Source organism: Bos javanicus, chromosome 15, assembly GCF_032452875.1.
Source record: "Bos javanicus breed banteng chromosome 15, ARS-OSU_banteng_1.0, whole genome shotgun sequence".
NCBI classification, from domain to species: Eukaryota; Metazoa; Chordata; class Mammalia; order Artiodactyla; family Bovidae; genus Bos; species Bos javanicus.
Genome location: NC_083882.1, coordinates 33,594,947 through 33,613,300, shown reverse-complemented (window position 1 = coordinate 33,613,300; position 18,354 = coordinate 33,594,947). Strand labels below are relative to the sequence as shown.

The 18,354-nt window shown below is 41.0% G+C and overlaps 1 protein-coding gene across 4 annotated transcripts in view; it reads right to left on the bottom strand.

Moving 5' to 3' along the window:
- JHY (junctional cadherin complex regulator) overlaps positions 1–10,243 on the bottom strand; it is an 81,452-nt gene extending 71,209 nt beyond the window's left edge. For 2 of the 4 annotated variants that reach the window (XM_061440631.1, XM_061440633.1), the window contains exons 1-2: positions 10,099–10,239; positions 7,160–7,578 (exon numbers count right to left, since the gene is read on the bottom strand). In XM_061440631.1, coding sequence (XP_061296615.1) covers positions 7,160–7,485 — 326 coding nt within the window. In that variant the 5' untranslated portion in view covers positions 7,486–7,578; positions 10,099–10,239. Of the gene's footprint in view, positions 1–7,159; positions 7,579–10,071 lie in introns of all 4 variants that reach the window. The other 2 variants (XM_061440634.1, XM_061440632.1) reach the window with 2 other exon arrangements.
- Positions 10,244–18,354: the final 8,111 nt, after the last annotated feature.

Below are 18,354 nucleotides of genomic sequence, written 5' to 3'. Positions count from 1 at the left end.
ACTTTGCCAGCAAAGGTCCGTCTAGTCAAGGCTATGGTTTTTCCTGTGGTCATGTCTGGATGTGAGAGTTGGACTGTGAAGAAGGCTGAGTGCCGAAGAATTGATGCTTTTGAACTGTGGTGTTGGAGAAGACTCTTGAGAGTCCCTTGGACTGCAAGGAGATCCAGCCAGTCCATTCTGAAGGAGATCAGCCCTGGGATTTCTTTGGAGGGAATGATGCTGAAGCTGAAACTCCAGTACTTTGGCCACCTCATGCGAAGAGTTGACTCATTGGAAAAGACTCTGATGCTGGGAGGGATTGGGGGCAGGAGGAGAAGGGGACGTCAGAGGATGAAATGGCTGTATGGCATCACTGACTCAATGGACGTGAGTCTCAGTGAACTCCAGGAGTTGGTGATGGACAGGGAGGCCTGGCGTGCTGCGATTCACGGGGTTGCAAAGAGTCGGACACGACTGAGCAACTGAACTGAACAGGCCAATATCACTGATGAACATAGATGCAAAACTCCTCAACAAAAATTTTAGCAAACAGAATTCAGCAACACATCAAAAAGCTCATACACCATGAATAAGTTGGATTTATTCCAGGAATGTAAGGATTCTTCAATATATGCAAATCAACCATATTAACAAATTGAAAGAAAAACCATATGATCGTCTCAATAGATGCAGAAAAAGCCTTTGACAAAATTCAGCACCCATTTATGATTAAAACTCTTCAAAAAATGGGCATAGAAGGAACTACCTCAAAATAGCAAAGGCCATATATGATAAACCTTCAGCAAACATTATTCTCAATGGTGAAAATTGAACACATTCCCCCTAAGATCAGGAACAAGACAAGGGTGTCCACTTTCACTGATGTTTTTCAACATAGTTCTGGAAGTCCTAGCTACAGCAGTCAGAGAAGAAAAGTAAAAGGAATCCAGATCGGAAAAGAAGTAAAGCTCTCACTGTTTGCAGGTGACATGATACTGTACATAGAAAACCCTAAAGATAGTTATCAGAAAATTACTAGAGCTAATCAGTGAATTTAGCAAAGTTGCAGGATACAAAATCAATACACAGAAATCACTTGCATTTCTATTTACTAACAATGAAAAATCAGAGAAATTAAGGAATCAATCCTATTCACCATTGCAACAGAAAGAATAAAATATCTAGGAATAGACTTACCTAAGGAGACAAAAGGACTGTATACAGAAAATTATAAGACACTGATGAAAAAAATCAAAGATGACATAAACAGATGGAGAGATATTCCATGTTCCTGGGTAGGAAGAATCAATATTGTGAAAACGAGTATACTACCAAATCCAATCTACAGATTCAGTGCAATCCTTATCAAATTACCAATGACATTTTTCACAGAACTAGAACAAAATATTTCACAATTTATGGAAACACAAAAGACCCCAAATAGCCAAAGCAGTCTTGAGAAAGAAGCATTGAGCTGGAGGAATCAACCTTCCTGACTTCAGATTATACTACAAAGCTACAGTCATCAAGACAGTATGGTTCTGGTGCAAAAACAGAAATATAGACCAATGGAAGAAGACAGAAAGCCCAGAAATAAACCCTTGCACCTATGGGTACCTTATTTTTGACAAAGGAGGCAAGAATATACAATGGGGCACAGATAGCCTCTTCAATAAATGGTTCTGGGAAAACTAGACAGCTATATGTAAAAGAATGAAATTAGAACACTTCCTAACACCATACCCAAAGATGAACTCAAAATGGATTACAGATCTAAATGTAAGACCATAAACTATAAAACTCTTGGAAGAAAACATAAGCAGAACATTTGATGACATAAATCTAAGCAAGATCCTCTATGAGCCACCTCCTAGAGTAATGGAAATAAAAACAAAAGTAAACAAGTGGGACCTGATTAAATTTAAAAGCTTTTGCACAGCAAAGGAAACTATAAGCAAGGTGAAAAGACAACCCTCAGAATGGGAGAAAATAATAGCAAATGAAACAACTGACAAAGGATTAATTTCCAAAATATACAAGCAGCTCATACAACTCAATGCCAGAAAAACAACCTGATCAAAAAGTGGGGGAAAAGACCTAAACAGACATTTCTCCAAAGAAGACATACAGATGGCTAACAAACACATGAAAAGATGCTCAATATCGCTCATTATTAGAGAAATGCAAATCAAAACTACAATGAGATACCACCTCACACCAGTCTGAATGGCCATCATCAAAAAGTCTACAAACAATAAATGGTGGAGAGAGTTTGGAGAAAAGGGAATGCTCTTGCACTGTTGGAGGGAATTTAAATTGATACAGCCACTGTGGAAGACGGTATGGAGATTCCTTAAAAAACTAGGAATAAAACCACCATATGACCCAGCAATCCCACTTCTAGGCATATACCCCGAGGAAACCAAAATTGAAACAGACACATGTATCCCATTGTTCATTGCAGAACCATTTACTGTAGCTAGAACATGGAAGCAACCTGGAAGCAACCTAGATGTCCATCGACAGATAAGTGGATAAAGAAGTTGTGGTACATATACACAATGGAATATTACTCGGCCATAAAAAGGAATGCATTTGAGTCAGTTCTGATAAGGTGGATGAACCTAGAACTTATTATACAGAGTGAAGTGAGTCAGAAAGATAAATATTGTATTCTAATGCACATATACATAATCTAGAAAAATGGTACCAAGGAATTTATTTATAGGGCAGCAATGGAGAACAGACTTAGAGAATAGACTTATGGACATGGGGAGAGGGGAGGAGAGGGTGAGATGTATGGAAAGAGTAACATTACCATATGTAAAATAGATAGCCAACGGGAATTTGCTGTACGACTCAGGAAACTCAAATGGGCTCTATCCACCTAGAGGGGTGGGAGGGGGAGGGAGTTGGGAGGGAGGTTCAAAAGGGAGGGGATGTATGTATACCTGTGGCTGATTCATGTTGAGGTTTGACAGAAAACAACAAAATTCTGGTAAAGCAATTATCCTTCAATAAAGAAATAAATTTAAAAAATACATTGAATAGTATTTACATTGGTCCTTGGGTAAAAAGCAAGGTTAAAGTCAGGTCTCTGAAAACTGTTCTAAGAGGAAAAACTCAACATTGGGGAAATGAGGTCACATAATGGATCCTTGCCTTGGTTTCTTCCTCGTAAAAGTACAGACAAGAATACCTATCCTTTCTGATGCCCTGTTTCTATAAATAAAACTACCATTTATTTCCTAGGAAACTATGACTCTCTTAGATTAGTGCTACAATAGAAACATGGTTGAAAGCATAGAGTCAGACTGCAGGAGTTTGCTGCTCTACCACGCCCCTGGTGAAATAAGTAACCAGCTTCTGTAAGCCTTATTTGCAGTCTCTAAGATGGGATCATGATAGTGTCCACCTGTTGGGGCTGCCAAAAGGATTAAATAAGATGATATATGTCAAGTGTCTGGCACAGGGATTGGGCTCAGGACAAGTATTCTGACAATGCTTTTGTTGTCAGAACCTTAAAGTAATCTTTGCCTTCTCTTGTTCTTTCCAGCCCCAGTTCTAAATTGTCACCAAGTCCTAGCAATTCTTTATATACGTATGTCTCCAGTCATTAGCTGTGAAGGAAATGAATTAAAAATTGCTATGAAGGAAATATACTCATATAAGAGTATGTATTGGTTGGAACTTCCCTGGTGGTCCAGTGGTTAAGACTCCACGCTTCCACCATGAGGGTCTTGTCCCTGATCAGGAAACTGAGATCCTACGGGCTGCGCGGCAAGGTCGGAAGAAAAGTATGCGTTGGTTATCTCTGAGGAGGAAGACGGGTGTGAGAAGAGGAACAAGGAAACTATCTTCAACATTTTGTTTTAAAAAATATATCTGAAATATGGCAGTAAGGGTGAGATGGTATTTTTCTCTGTACTTTTCTATGGGTTAGAATTTTTTCTTAATTAAAAACCTCAGGGAATTCCCTGGTGTTCCAGTGGTTAGGACTTGGCGCTTTCACTGCTGTGGCCCAGGTTCAATCCCCGGTTGGGGAACTAAGATCCTGCAGGCTGCACAGCATGGCCAAAGTAAATAAATAAAGTATTAAAAAAAAAAAAAAGAAAGAAAGAAACCCTCAACATCAGTAACAAAGCACTCTGATGTTAGGTGACTTCATCTCTGTCAGCTTCATCTTCCTGACCTGTAAAATGGGAATAGCAGCACTTTCTTGTGAGATTGCAATGAAGAATTGAGTGAAGTTACAATGGCCTTTCAAAAGAGATGATGTTACTATTACTGTTGTCATTATAATTACTACCATCTGGTGGTCTCTTTACTGTGTTTTTACCGTCTAATTCATAATGCACCAGCTTGCAGAATAATCTTCCTTGAATACTGCTTCATCTTATTGTCCTCCCCAAGAACCTGTGTTTTTTCCCCTGGGTATATCCAACCCCGTTCAGTCAGGAGCGGAGAGCTGGTTAAAGCCTTCCTAAGCCTCTTGAACTCTGGTGTTGGAGAAGACTCTTGAGAGTCCCTTGGACCGCAAGGAGATCCAACCAGTCCATTCTGAAGGAGATCAGCCCTGGGATTTCTTTGGAAGGAAAGATGCTAAAGCTGAAACTCCAGTACTTTGGCCACCTCATGCGAAGAGTTGACTCATTGGAAAAGACTCTGATGCTGGGAGGGATTGGGGGCAGGAGAAGGGGACGACAGAGGATGAGATGGCTGGATGGAATCACTGACTCAATGGACGTGAGTCTGAGTGAACTCTGGGAGTTGGTGATGGACAGGGAGGCCTGGTGTGCTGCGATTCATGGGGTCGCAAAGAGTCGGACATGACTGAGCAACTGAACTGAACTGAAGCCTCTTTTACCCCCTAACTCTGTGGCTGCACCTCAGTTATAGCATTTATCACTTGTCAGTAAGTCTCCTATATACGAATGAGTTCCATTCCAAGATGGTTAAGTCAGTTAAGATCAGTTAAGTCCAATATATTTGTAAGTCTAACAAAGCTACCCTCAGTACCCAACTAACAAAATTGCCTTTATAGCACTGTACTGTTAGAGTTTATAATATGTTCATATCTTTGAAAGTTCATGACTCGAAGGTTCGTATATAGGGGACTTACTCTACTCCAACAGCCCCTAAGAAGCAGACGAGCTTGATTCAACTTGGTATCTTCAGTGAAAGAGAAAGAAGGAAAGAAGAAAGGGGGGAAAGACGTAGGGCTGGGCTCTCATTCTGGCTCCCATGAAAGCCTGTGCCGGGAGTGTACTCTTGGGAAACATCATTTGAGTTCTGTGTTCAATGTCATATCTGTGGCATGGGCTGGTGGTAACCACAAAGGCCCTTGTAAGCAGGCTCCTCCTCTAATTTCCCTACATTCAAAAAACATCCTCTGTCATCAAATGGGGCTCAATGGGCCACACACACTCATGTTAATTCTGTTCTTTTTTCCCAAAATCTTGCCTAGTTTCCAAAACCCTGCCTGCCCAAGTTCTAAGCCTTCCAATAAACTTTCCTCAATTTACTTTAGCTCTAAGTTAAAAAACATCTAACACAAAGAGGGTCCAGGAGGGAGGGGATATATGTATACATAGCTGATTCACTTTGTTGTACAGCAGAAACTAATACAACATGGTAAAGCAGCTATATTCCAACTCAAAAAAATAAAAGCAGTTTATACTGCACATTTATAAAAATTATTTCCTTAAACTTAAGAGAGTAAGGTAAGGCATTATTTTCTACAATCCCATGCACTCTTATTACTTGGCTAACAAAATTAAGCCCTACTTCTGACTTTATATCATTGCTCCTCCTCAACCCTTCAGCTTTGGTTTTATGGGGGGGGGGGGCGGGGAACATGGTAGAAGAGTGTTTTTTTTTTTTTTTTAAATCTAACACATACATAACTTATTAAGAGTCACTGTTTGAAGCACTATATATATATATATATATATATATATATATATATATATGAAACGCGCACACACACTGATTTTAGCCTTACAATAAACTGTGAGATAACTACTATTATTATCCCATTTTTACTGATGAGGAGCTGAGGCACAGAGAGTTTAAATGGGCTTGGCCAAGGTCACACAACTAGTCGGTGGCAGAATCTGAAACCACTTGGTCTGCTTCAGATGCTTTGTAACTCACCACCATCTCAAGATCCCTTTCCAATCAATGGGTTTGAACTTCAATACTGTAGTGTGTCACTTATATTTTCATTAAAACTGAATAATATTGCACTCATTTATATCTTCTTAGATGTTTTGGTAGCTTCTAGCATAAAGTGAATACACCCTAAATACTAATGATTAAAGAAATTAAATCTCTGGGATTATATAAGCCCAGGAAGGTAGACCTCTCCTGGATCAGGTAGAGGTCTCAAGTTCCCCCCAACAATGTACTTCACTGACGTGATGGCAGTCTTGTGAGAGAAGCAGGCTGGCTCATTTCACAGGAGAGAAAACATGAGCTGCAGAAGACTAAAAGGGACTTATTTCAAATTATACACTAAACACCATTGCCTCGACCCACTCAAGAACATCTGAGTCCACGATCATGGCACTTTTCTAGATTAGGCTTTCTGGGATTTCTCCAAGGTGAGGTCGTAGCACCTTGGAATATGGACAGGAAGTAAGGAGCATAAGAAATACAAATGTCCTTATCGTTAATAACTATTCTCATCAAAAATCTTGGCTCTAAGCTGTCCTTAACTTCTTGGAGATCTGTCTCACACACATTACAAAGGAGCTCGTTACAAGAGCCTGTTCAGAAACAGACTCATAGACTTAGAAAATGAACTTCTGGTTGCCAAAGGGGAAAGGTTGTTCAGGGGGAGGGATAAACGAAGAGTTTGCAATTAACATGTACACACTACTATAAATAAAACAGATAATAAACAGGGACCTACTGTATAGTATAGGGAGTTCTACTCAATATTCGGTAATACTGAAAAAAGAAAAGAATGGGACAAGAATGAAAAAAGAATTAGATATATGTATACCTATAACTGAATCACTTTGCATACCTGAAAGTAATACAACATTGTAAATCAATTGTATCCACTATAAAAAAAAAATCCCAAAACAAGAGCCTGTCCTTACTTTCACTTGGGACAGTACCAATAATTATGCATCTCAGAACCCACTGTTTCTTACACAAGCCAATTTCTTACCTGTTAATTGCAGCAGCATCTTGGGTGTGGAGGTTTTCCTTCTTGGCCCTCTGAGCTGCTTTTCTGCTTGCTTCCTCTTCCGTCTCACTCAAGTTCTCCTCCTCTAGGCTGTCAGGCTCCATGTCGTTGTCCTGAATTTGGTCTTCAAGGTCAGACTGGGACTTGATCTTTTGAGTGGGGCTTTCTGAGTCAGATTCCAAAGAGTCTTTTGAAATCAAATGTAAGTCTTCTTTCTTAAAAGATGGCTCTGTGGACTGGACCTTTAAGTTGGTGTGATGAACAGGAGATTGAATAGACACCTTGGGAATGAATTTACTATGACTCATCTTGAGAAAAATACAAAAATGAACAGGGATTCTCTCTTGTGGATGGCAGCAGCTGGCTGGATATTTAAAGTTGTGGTTCACAAAAGCATTTGCCTAAAAAAATTATATTTATGTTATTCTGTGACAATTAAAATCTCTAATTCCAATATTAATCAAAAAATTAAATAAGTAAGAGAACCTCATTATATTATCTGCAGGCTTTTGTATGCACCCTTTTGTAAGTATGAGAAAGGTCTATCAGAAAAACTATTGTGTTTTTCCATCTATAGGAACACTTCTTGCTGCAGAGCTCATAAACAGTCTGAATAATCAAATGCAGCTTTTTTGAGGAAATCAAATGACTGGAATCCTTTCTCTAGCTTCCAAGAGCCTGTTACAGATAAGATTGGACAAAGCCAAATGGGTAATTACGGATAGTACTTCAATGCCTTATTTCCAATACCCAGGGCACTGACATATATATATATATATATATATATATATATATATATATATATATATATGCCGTGTTCAGTAGTATTTACAGACAGTAAAACAGGTTCAGGGTCTGCCTTTTGGAAAATAAAGGAGGGGGAGACAGTATGGTTTCCACAGTTGGAACTGAAAAGATGATGGAAGCTAGTTTGTTACTAGACCTATACTGGCTGACTTTTCATTTGAAAGACTTTTTGATGTCCAGGTTGCTACCAGGTAGGAATACGTAATTTAGGTGGATGTAACATGGAGATCAACTTCAGCTCAGTATTAATAAAAACCCCATGATAATGATCAAAACTGTTCAACAAAAGATTTGATGGCCTTGTGAATTCTGCCATTCAGTGATTCATAGCAGAGGCTGGGTATCCACGTGGACCTGAAAGGGATGCTGTCCTGAGGAATGTTGGCTGGGTGGAAGATTGGCCTGAATACAGCTGGGGTCCCTTCTAACTCGCTTAAGAGTATGATTCCAAGTGAGCCCTCCCTGTCTCAGAGGGCTGTCATAAAGACCCATGAGATGGTTTACGGAAAGGGTGCTTTGAGTTCAGATACGACTGAAAGGAAATGATGTTTTTGGATTGTGCTTCCTTTCATCTCTAGCTGGCATTTCTGTTTGCTCTGTCTTCTATCTCACTGCCTTTATGCCATTTTTTTCCCCCTGTAGGTCAGATAACAGAAACAACCTTTCTGATCAGAGATTACTGTAAAATTTCTTTTAATGGTCTACTCCTGTTCTTTTGGCAAATCCTTTCTTTAATTAAATAACACAACCTTCTTTTTAGTCCTAGTTGACCTTGTTGCTAACGCTTCTATGGAACATCGGTAACTCCTTGGAGGAAAGCACCGTAACAAACAAAAGAGACCAAAGGTAACATTCATATTGAAATACATATGATATTTAAATATCTATGGTTTTCTTTTTAACTTAAAGTTCCCCCCTCTTGGTAGACTAACATATTATTTGTCAAACTGTTCGTATTAATTGCCTTATTTAAAAAATATATATATTTCATTCTACCATATTATATTAATTTTGATAAATGGATCAACCTTCGCTTTTAGGATATTTTTAGAAAGCAGCAAATCCCTCAAATACTAACACATTTTAACCAAAACAGTTTGTAATAATACATCTTTAAGAGTTCAAGTCACTGTACTTGGGATCTTAAAAAGCTTGAAATAATCATTGTATTTCAATTTGGAACTGTTGCTTCATGAAATAATTCAGTCCCTTCAATTTCTCTTAGTTTCTTAAATGACATAGACTAGGGTTTCTTAGAGTTAATTAAAAATGTTCATAGGAAAAGATACGATTTTTGTTGTTGATGTTTGGGAGATAATGAAGAGAGCAAAGCCAGATACCATCCAAGTTGGGTCATCTGTGGAGGTGATTTTATAAAAGCATGGGATTAAAAAAGGAAAAGCTGATGGCTGAAATAAATTAGAAAGTGGGACTTCTAAATGCAGTGAATGTGGCTCCCTACTGGACAAAGTTTTTCACTGAAATTTCAGACAAAGACCGGCTGACATATCTCCTAAGTAAACAAGACTAGAGGCACCAAGAAACCCCTCGTTCCCAAGGGGTCCCGTCAAGATCCTTGGGCCCAGCCCATTACATTAGTATTGGGAGGAACACACTTCCTTCTGTAGGTGAAATGTAGCCCTCCTTCAAGGGTTCATCCACCAAGATGAGTGCAGAGGAAAAGTTACCCTGTTTTGGAACAAGTCCTAAGCTGCCCAAGGGGGCGTGGCATTTATTTCCTCCCTCCACCTATTCTCTGATGGACAAGACTCGGCAGCCAGCGGCGTTTTAAGGCCCAGGAAGTGATGGGTTATCCGGTGGGTCTGATGGCCCGGACCGGCCTGATCAACCCAGGTTAGGGCTGTTCTGGGAGTCTGGGCGCCAAAGTCTTCCTAGATCCCGACCACTGGCCCCTGGGCTCCGTCCCTGCTCGGCCACCGTCTGTCCTTCCTGTCTGGGTCCCAAGTGCTCCCGCCTGTGGGCTCCCTTTTCTCCCCACCTGGATCACTTTCCTTGAGAGGTTTTCTCCTATCCCCATCCCCGGTCCCACCGTCCACCCCCAATCCCTGCTCGGGCGCACTGCACACCCTGTTTGGGAGGCAACCGCCTGTCACCTTGCCGGGCGTTCCTGGCTGCCGCGACCCTGGAGGCCCCGCATCCTCAGTGCTGGCGCCTCCCGGTCCCGCCCTGCGTCTCCCAGTGCTGCCCTGGAGACCGGGGCCAACAGAGCCAGCCCCGCGCGCGACTCTGGCCGCCCGGCTGTGGGCGGAGCCTCAGCGAGAGGGCGGGGCCTGTGCTATCCATCCCGGCATCCCCCGTTACACAGTGCCAGATCTAGTCGGTCCAGGTGGAGAGGGTGGGACGGGTTGTGATGACCGCGTCTAGTGCACAGCTCCCAGGATCCCGGAAACTCCCAATGAAGCCGCTCGCAGTCCATACTGGCTTTTCCAAAGTTGAAAATCAAGGAAAGACAGGCCACCGAGTGGGAAGGGAGTATGTAAAGAACTCCTACAAATTAAGAAAGCAAAGAATCCAATTTAAAAATGGGCAGATGACTTGGACAGAAATTTCACAGAAGAAATCCAGTGGCCAATAATTATATGTTGTGGATGGAAAAGGTTAATAATCAGAAGAGGATAAAGTAAAGCCACTGTGGATACCGGCCACACTCACCATGTGGGCAAACATTTTAATACTTGACAGCGTCCAGGGTTGGGGAGGATGATTTGGCAAAGATCCCACATATACTTCAGACGGGAGTGTGAGTTCGTGTAGATACTTTGGAAAATGGCTACACATTAGCTCGGATGTGTACCCTGTGATTCAGCAATTTCACATTTTAGGTGTTTACCTCCCACCTGCGTATGCTTATGTGTACCCAAACTGGAAATAACTGAAATATCCATCAACAATAGAATAGTTAATTTAATTGTAGTATTTCCCAAATCACTGCAGATGGTGACTGCAGCCATGAAATTAAAAGATACTTGCTCCTTGGAAGAAAAGTTATGACCAACCTAGACAGCATATTAAAAAGCAGAGACATTACTTTGCCAAAAAAAGGTCTGTCTAGTCAAAGCTGTGGTTTTTCCCGGAGTCATGTATGATGTGAGAGTTGGATTGTGAAGAAAGCTGAACACCAAAGAATTGATGCTTTTGAACGGTGGTATTAATGAAGATTCTTGAGAGTCCCTTGGACAGCAAGGAGATCCAAGCAGTCCATCCTAAAGGAAATCAGTCTTGAATATTCATTGGAAGGACTGATATTGAAGCTGAAACTCCAATACTTTGGCCACCTGATGTGAAGAACTGACTCATTTGAAAAGACCCTAATTCTGGGAAAGATTGAAGGCGGGAGGAGAAGGGAACAACAGAGGATGAGATGGTTGGATGGCATCACCGACTCAATGGACATGAATTTGAGTAAACTCTGGGAGTTGGTGATGGACAGGAAGGCCTGGTGTGCTGCAGTCCATGGGGTCACAAAGAGTTGGATATGACTGAGCGACTTAACTGATTTCATACACTGACATACTATACAATAGCAAAAATTAATGAAATACATCTGCATGCAATAAAACAGAGGCATATTAAAATACAATATTGAGTTAAAAAAACACCCCAATACATTGTATGATTTTGCACATAAATAGTTTTAAAAGGCAAAATTGAACTGCATTATGGTTATGGATACATACTTAGTGGAAAAAGAAAGTGTCCAACTCTTTGTGACCCCATGGACTGTAGCCCACCAGGCTCCTCCGTTCATGGAATTTTCCAGGCAAGAATACTGGAGTGGATTGCCATTTCCTTCTCCAGGGATACTTAGTGGAGAAAACTATATAAAAAAAGTGAATCTCATAAATTTAGGATTGTGGTCAGTTCTAGTGGGCAGGGCAGTGTGGGGATTTGGGGATAGAGTGCCTTTGAGATTGTATTTTCTGACTTTTAATGCTGGTTACGTAGATATTAATTTTAGAACAATTCATTAAGCTATACACTTATGTGTGTATAGAATATTTCACTATTTAAAAAATCTTCAAAGATGAGTAAAGAAAGGAAGTGGTGGGAATTATATTCATATTAACACAGAATTAAAACCACAAATAGATTTGGATAACTGTCTTCAAAGATACAAAAATTCTTCAGTTCTTCAATACCAGTTGCCTCATTAATGATAGGAAACACAGAGAATTGGAAAACATCATTAGTACTCAATTTTGCTATTTTTATTCTGCTTTTTATTAGAGTTAGATTTTTTGACAAGGGAAATATAACCTTTATTATGGTAAAATAATTGAACCCTACAACACTGCTTGATTTGTTTGATTTGATTATGACTTAGGAATGTATGGTTGACAAGATAAAAGCTACATCCTAATTTTGTTTCATATGCTTGTGGTTGATGCTATTATTATTTTAAAAAATATCTATTTCCTGTCACCTTTGACTTTTAGTTCAACAGTGATTTATTATTTGCTCGTCAAATTGCATTCAGATCAGATCAGATCAGATCAGTCGCTCAGTCGTGTCCAACTCTTTGCGACCCCATGAAACGCAGCACGCCAGGCTTCCCTGTCCATTACCAACTCCCGGACTTCACTCAGACTCACGTCCATCGAGTCAGTGATGCCATCCAGCCATCTCATCCTCTGTCGTCCCCTTCTCCTGCCCCCAATCCCTCCCAGCATCGGAGTCTTTTCCAATGAGTCAACTCTTCTCATGAGGTGGCCAAAGTACTGGAGTTTCAGCTTTAGCATCATTCCTTCCAGAGAAATCCCAGGGCTGATCTCCTTCAGAATGGACTGGTTGGATCTCCTTGCAGTCCAAGGGACTCTCAAGAGTCTTCTCCAACACCACAGTTCAAAAGCATCAATTCTTCGGCGCTCAGCTTTCTTCACATTCCAACTCTCACATCCATACATGACCACAGGAAAAACCATAGCCTTGACTAGATGAATCTTTGTTGGCAAAGTAATGTCTCTGCTTTTGAACATGCTGTCTAGGTTGGTCATAACTTTCCTTCCAAGGAGTAAGCGTCTTTTAATTTCATGGCTGCAGTCACCATCTGCAGTGATTTTGGAGCTCAAAAAAATAAAGTCTGACATTGTTTCCACTGTTTCCCCATCTATTTGCCATGAAGTGATGGGACCGGATGCCATGATCTTCGTTTTCTGAATGTTGAGCTTTAAGCCAACTTTCTCACTCTCCACTTTCACTATCATCAAGAGGCTTTTTAGTTCCTCTTCACTCATCTGCATATTTGAGGTTATTGATATTTCTCCCGGCAATCTTGATTCCAGCTTGTGTTTCTTCCAGTCCAGCGTTTCTCATGATGTACTCTGCATAGAAGTTAAATGAACAGGGTGACAATATACAGCCTTGATGTACTCCTTTTTTCCTTCCTCCCACTTTCTTGTATTTTATTGAGATAAATATAGATGGAGCTGACAGAGAGGCCCCTGACTGATTTGGAAATATATATATATTTTAACAGTAGCATTTAAAAAAGATTTGTTTATTTACTTTTTGGCTGTGGTGGGTCTTCGTTGCTGCACACGGGCATTCTCTAGTTGCTGCGAGTGGGGGCTACTCTGTTGGTGTGCAGGCATCTCTTGGTGGAGCACAGGCTCTAGACGCACAGGCTTTAGAAGTCTCGGCTCTCAGGCTCTAGAGTGCTGCCAGCTCAGTAGTTATGGCACACGGGCCTAGTTGTTCTGCAGCACGTGGGATCGTCTCAGCCCAGGGATCGAACCTGTGTCCCTTGCATTGCAAGGTGGATTCTTAACTATTGGACCACTAGAGAACCCCTCCACAGGGGCATTTTTTTTAATGAATTAGTTTGAAGTTTAGTTGATTTACAATATTGTGTTACTTTCAAGTGTACAGCAAAGTGATTCAGTTATATATATATCATATATATTTGTATACATCTATACATCTCCATATATCTAGATATTTATATTCTCTTTTAGATTATTTTCCATTATAGGTTATTACAAACTATTAAGTATGGTTTCTCTATTTCTTTGCATTGTTCACTTAAAAAGGTTTTCTTACCTCTCCTTGCTGTTCTTCAGAACTCTGCATTCAGATGGGCATATCTTTCCTTTTCTCCTTTACCTTTTGCTTCTCCTCTTTTCTCAGCTATTTATGAGGTCTCCTCAGACAACCATTTTGCCAATTTGAGATTATGTTTCCTACTTAATGCTAGCTACATAGATATTCATTTTATAGCAATTTATTAAGCTGTACATTTATGTGTATGTAGAATGTTTCACTATTAAAAATTTTTGAAGAAGAGTAAAGAAGGATTGGGGATTGTATTCATATTAAAATAGTGTTAAACGCAAAAAGAGATTTGATTAACTATCTTCAAAGATGTGAAAATTCTTCTACAGTGGTGTCATTAATGATAGCAAACACAGAGTGTTGGAAAATATCTTGAGTACTCAATTTTGCTGCTTTTTATTCTGCTTTATATTCAGTTCAGTTCAGTTGCTCAGTCGTGTCCGACTCTTTGCGACCCCATGAATCACAGCACGCCAGGCTCCCTGTCCATCACCAACTTCTGGAGCTCACTCAGACTCACGTCCATTGAGTCAGTGATGCCATCCAGCTTTATATTAGAGTTAGATTAAAAACAAAATGTTTTTGACAGCAGGGAATGAGTATACAATAGGACCTCAATGTTACTTGAAGAAATGAAAGCAAGGTTGCTGAAAGCATTGGTGTTATTCTGTCCAGCATTTAAAACTTTTAGTTTTATTTTTGGTTGTGCTGGGTCTTTGTTGTTGTGTGCAAGCTTTCTCTGGTTGCAGTCGGTGGGCACTACTCTTGGTTTTGATGTGGTGGCTTCTCTTGTTCATGAGCACAGGCTCTAGAGCACGGGCTCAGCAGTTATAGCGCAGGGGTTTAGTTGCCTCACAGCATGTGGGATCTTCCCAGGCCAGGGACTGAACCTGTGTCCCCTGCAGTGGTAGGAGTATTCTTAACCACTGGACCACAAGGATAGTCCTGTCCAGCATATTATAGAGTTGATATTGGTGGTGATTTAGTTGCTAAGTTGTGTAGCTGTAGCCCGCCAGGCTCCTCTGTCCATGGGATTTGCCAGGCAAGAATACTGGAGTGGGTTGCTATTTCCTCCTCCAGGGGATCTTCCTGACCCAAGGGTCAAACTTGCATCTCTTGCATTCAGTTCAGTTCAGTCGCTCAGTCGTGTCCAACTCTTTGTGACCCCATGAATCGCAGCACGCCAGGCCTCCCTGTCCATCATCATCTCCCGGAGTTTACTGAAACTCATGTCCATCGAGTCGGTGATGCCATCCAGCCATCTCATCCTCTGTCGTCCCCTTCTCCTCCTGCCCCCAATCCCTCCCAGCATCAGGGTCTTTTCCAGTGAGTCAACTCTTTGCATGAGGTGGCCAACATACTGGAGTTTCAGCTTTAGCATCATTCCTTCCAATGAACACCAAGGACTGATCTCCTTTAGAATGGACTGGTTGGATCTCCTTGCAGTCCAAGGGACTCTCAAGAGTCTTCTCCAACACCACCATTCAAAAGCATCAATTTTTCAGCACTCAGCTTTCTTCACAGTCCAACTCTCATATCCATACATGACCACAGGAAAAACCATAGCCTTGACTAGGCAGACCTTTGTTGGCAAAGTAATGTCTCTGCTTTTGAATATGCTATCTAGGTTGGCCATAAATTTCCTTCCAAGGAGTAAGCGTCTTTTAATTTCATGGCTGCAGTCACCATCTGCAGTGATTTTGGAGCTCAAAAAAAATAAAGTCTGACACTGTTCCCACTGTTTCCCCATCTATTTCCCATGAAGTAATGGGACCTGGAATGTTAGGTCCATGAATCAAGGCAAATTGGAAGTGGTCAAACAGGAGATGGCAAGAGTGAATGTCAACATTCTAGGAATCAGCGAACTAAAATGGGACTGGAATGGGTGAACTTAACTCAGATGACCATTATATCTACTACTGTGGGCAGGAATCCCTTAGGAGAAATGGAGCAGCCATCATGGTCAACAAAAGAGTCTGAAATGAAGTACTTGGATGCAATCTCAAAAATGACAGAATGATCTCTGTTCGTTTCCAAGGCAAACCATTCAATATCACAGTAATCCAAGCCTATGCCCCAACCACAAATGCTGAAGAAGCTGAAGTTGAATGGTTCTAGAAGACCTACAAGAGCTTTTAGAACTAACACCCAAAAAAGATGTCCTTTTCATTATAGGGGACTGGAATGCAAAAGTAGGAAGTCAAGACACACCTGGAGTAACAGGCAAATTTGGCCTTTGAATATGGAATGAAGCAGGGCAAAGACTAATAGAGTTTTGCCAAGAGAACGCACTGGTCATAGCAAACACCCTCTTCCAACAACACAAGAGAAGACTCTATACATGGACATCACCAGATGGTCAACACCGAAACCAGGTTGATTATATTCTTTGCAGCCAAAGATGGAGAAGCTCTATACAGTCAGCAAAAACAAGACCAGGAACTGATTGTGGCTCAGATGATGAACTCCTTATTACCAAATTCAGACTTAAATTGAAGAAAGTAAGGAAAACCACTAGACCATTCAGGTATGACCTAAATCAAATCCCTTATGATTATACAGTGGAAGTGAGAAATAGATTTAAGGGCCTAGATCTGATAGATAGAGTGCCTGATGAACTATGGATGGAGGTTTGTACATTGTACAGGAGACAGGGATCAAGACCATCCCCATGGAAAAGAAATGTAAAAAAGCAAATGGCTGTCTGAGGAGGCCTTACAAATAGCTTTGAAAAGAAGAGAAGTGAAAGGCAAAGGAGAAAAGGAAAGATATAAGCATCTGAATGCAGAGTTCCAAAGAATAGCAAGGAGAGATAAGAAAGCCTCCCTCAATGATCAACGGAAAGAAATAGAGGAAAACAACAGAATGGGAAAAACTAGAGATCTCTTCAAGAAAATTAGAGATACCAAGGGAACATTTCATGCAAAGATGGGCTTGATAAAGGACAGAAATGGTATGGACCTAACAGAAGCAGAAGATATTAAGAAGAGATGGCAAGAATACACAGAAGAACTGTACAAAAAAGATCTTCATGACCCAGATAATCATGATGGTGTGATCACTGACCTAGAGCCAGACATCCTGGAATGTGAAGTCAAGTGGGCCTTAGAAATCATCATTACGAACAAAGCTAGTGGAGGTGATGGAATCCCAGTTGAGCTGTTCCAGGTCCTGAAAGATGATGCTTTGAAAGTGCTGCAGTCAATATGCCAGCAAATTTGGAAAACTTAGCAGTGGCCACAGGAGTGGAAAAGGTCAGTCTTCATTCTAATCCCAAAGAAAGGCAATGCCAAAGAATGCTCAAACTACCGCACAATTGTACTCATCTCACACGCTAGTAAAGTAATGCTCCAAATTCTTCAAGCCAGGCATCAGCAGTATGTGAACCGTGAACTTCCAGATGTTCAAGCTGGTTTTAGAAAAGGCAGAAGAACCAGAGATCAAATTGCCAATATCCGCTGGATCATGGAAAAAGCAAGAGAGTTCCAGAAAAACATCTATTTCTGCCTTATTGACTATGCCAAAGCCTTTGACTGTGTGGATCACAATAAACTGTGGAAAATTCTGAAAGAGATGGGAATACCAGACCACCTGATCTGCCTCTTGAGAAAGCTATATGCAGGTCAGGAAGTAACAGTTAGAACTGGACATGGAACAACAGACTGGTTCCAAATAGGAAAAGGAGTACGTCAAGGCTGTATATTGTCACCCTGCTTATTTAACTTCTATGCAGAGTACATCATGAGAAATGCTGGGCTGGAAGAAGCCAAGCTGGAATCAAGAGTGCCGGGAAAAATAGCAATAACCTCAGATATGCAGATCTCTTGCATTAGCAGGTGGATTCTTTACCACTGAGCCACCAGGGAAGCCCAACAGCAGTAATTTTAATGGAAATAATTTAACATGAAGATTTATTAACTGAAAAGTAGCAAAAAGGAACCCAGGTGTCCTTGGAACAGTAGGTACAGGAATCAACCACCACCCCTATTTCTGTGAGAACACAGGGAAGAATTTGTAATGATCGCCTGGAAGCTGGAAGGAAGGGGCCAGAGCTGGGAGAAGGAGGAGATCCCAAGCTGATGAGTGTTGGTGTCTTTAAGAGGCGTTTGAAGCTGGTTCTGGGAGCAGTGGGAAAACTTGCACCAGCTGTGGCTACTGAAACAGGCTGAGCTGTGTGGGTGAAGAAACCTCGGGATGATTCCGAGAGGTAGAGGACGCTGGGGAAGTGTAGTGTCTCTCTACTGCCCTCTACTGGCAGAGCCTAACAAGGAGCGACTGGCCAAGGTAAAAGGTTTGCA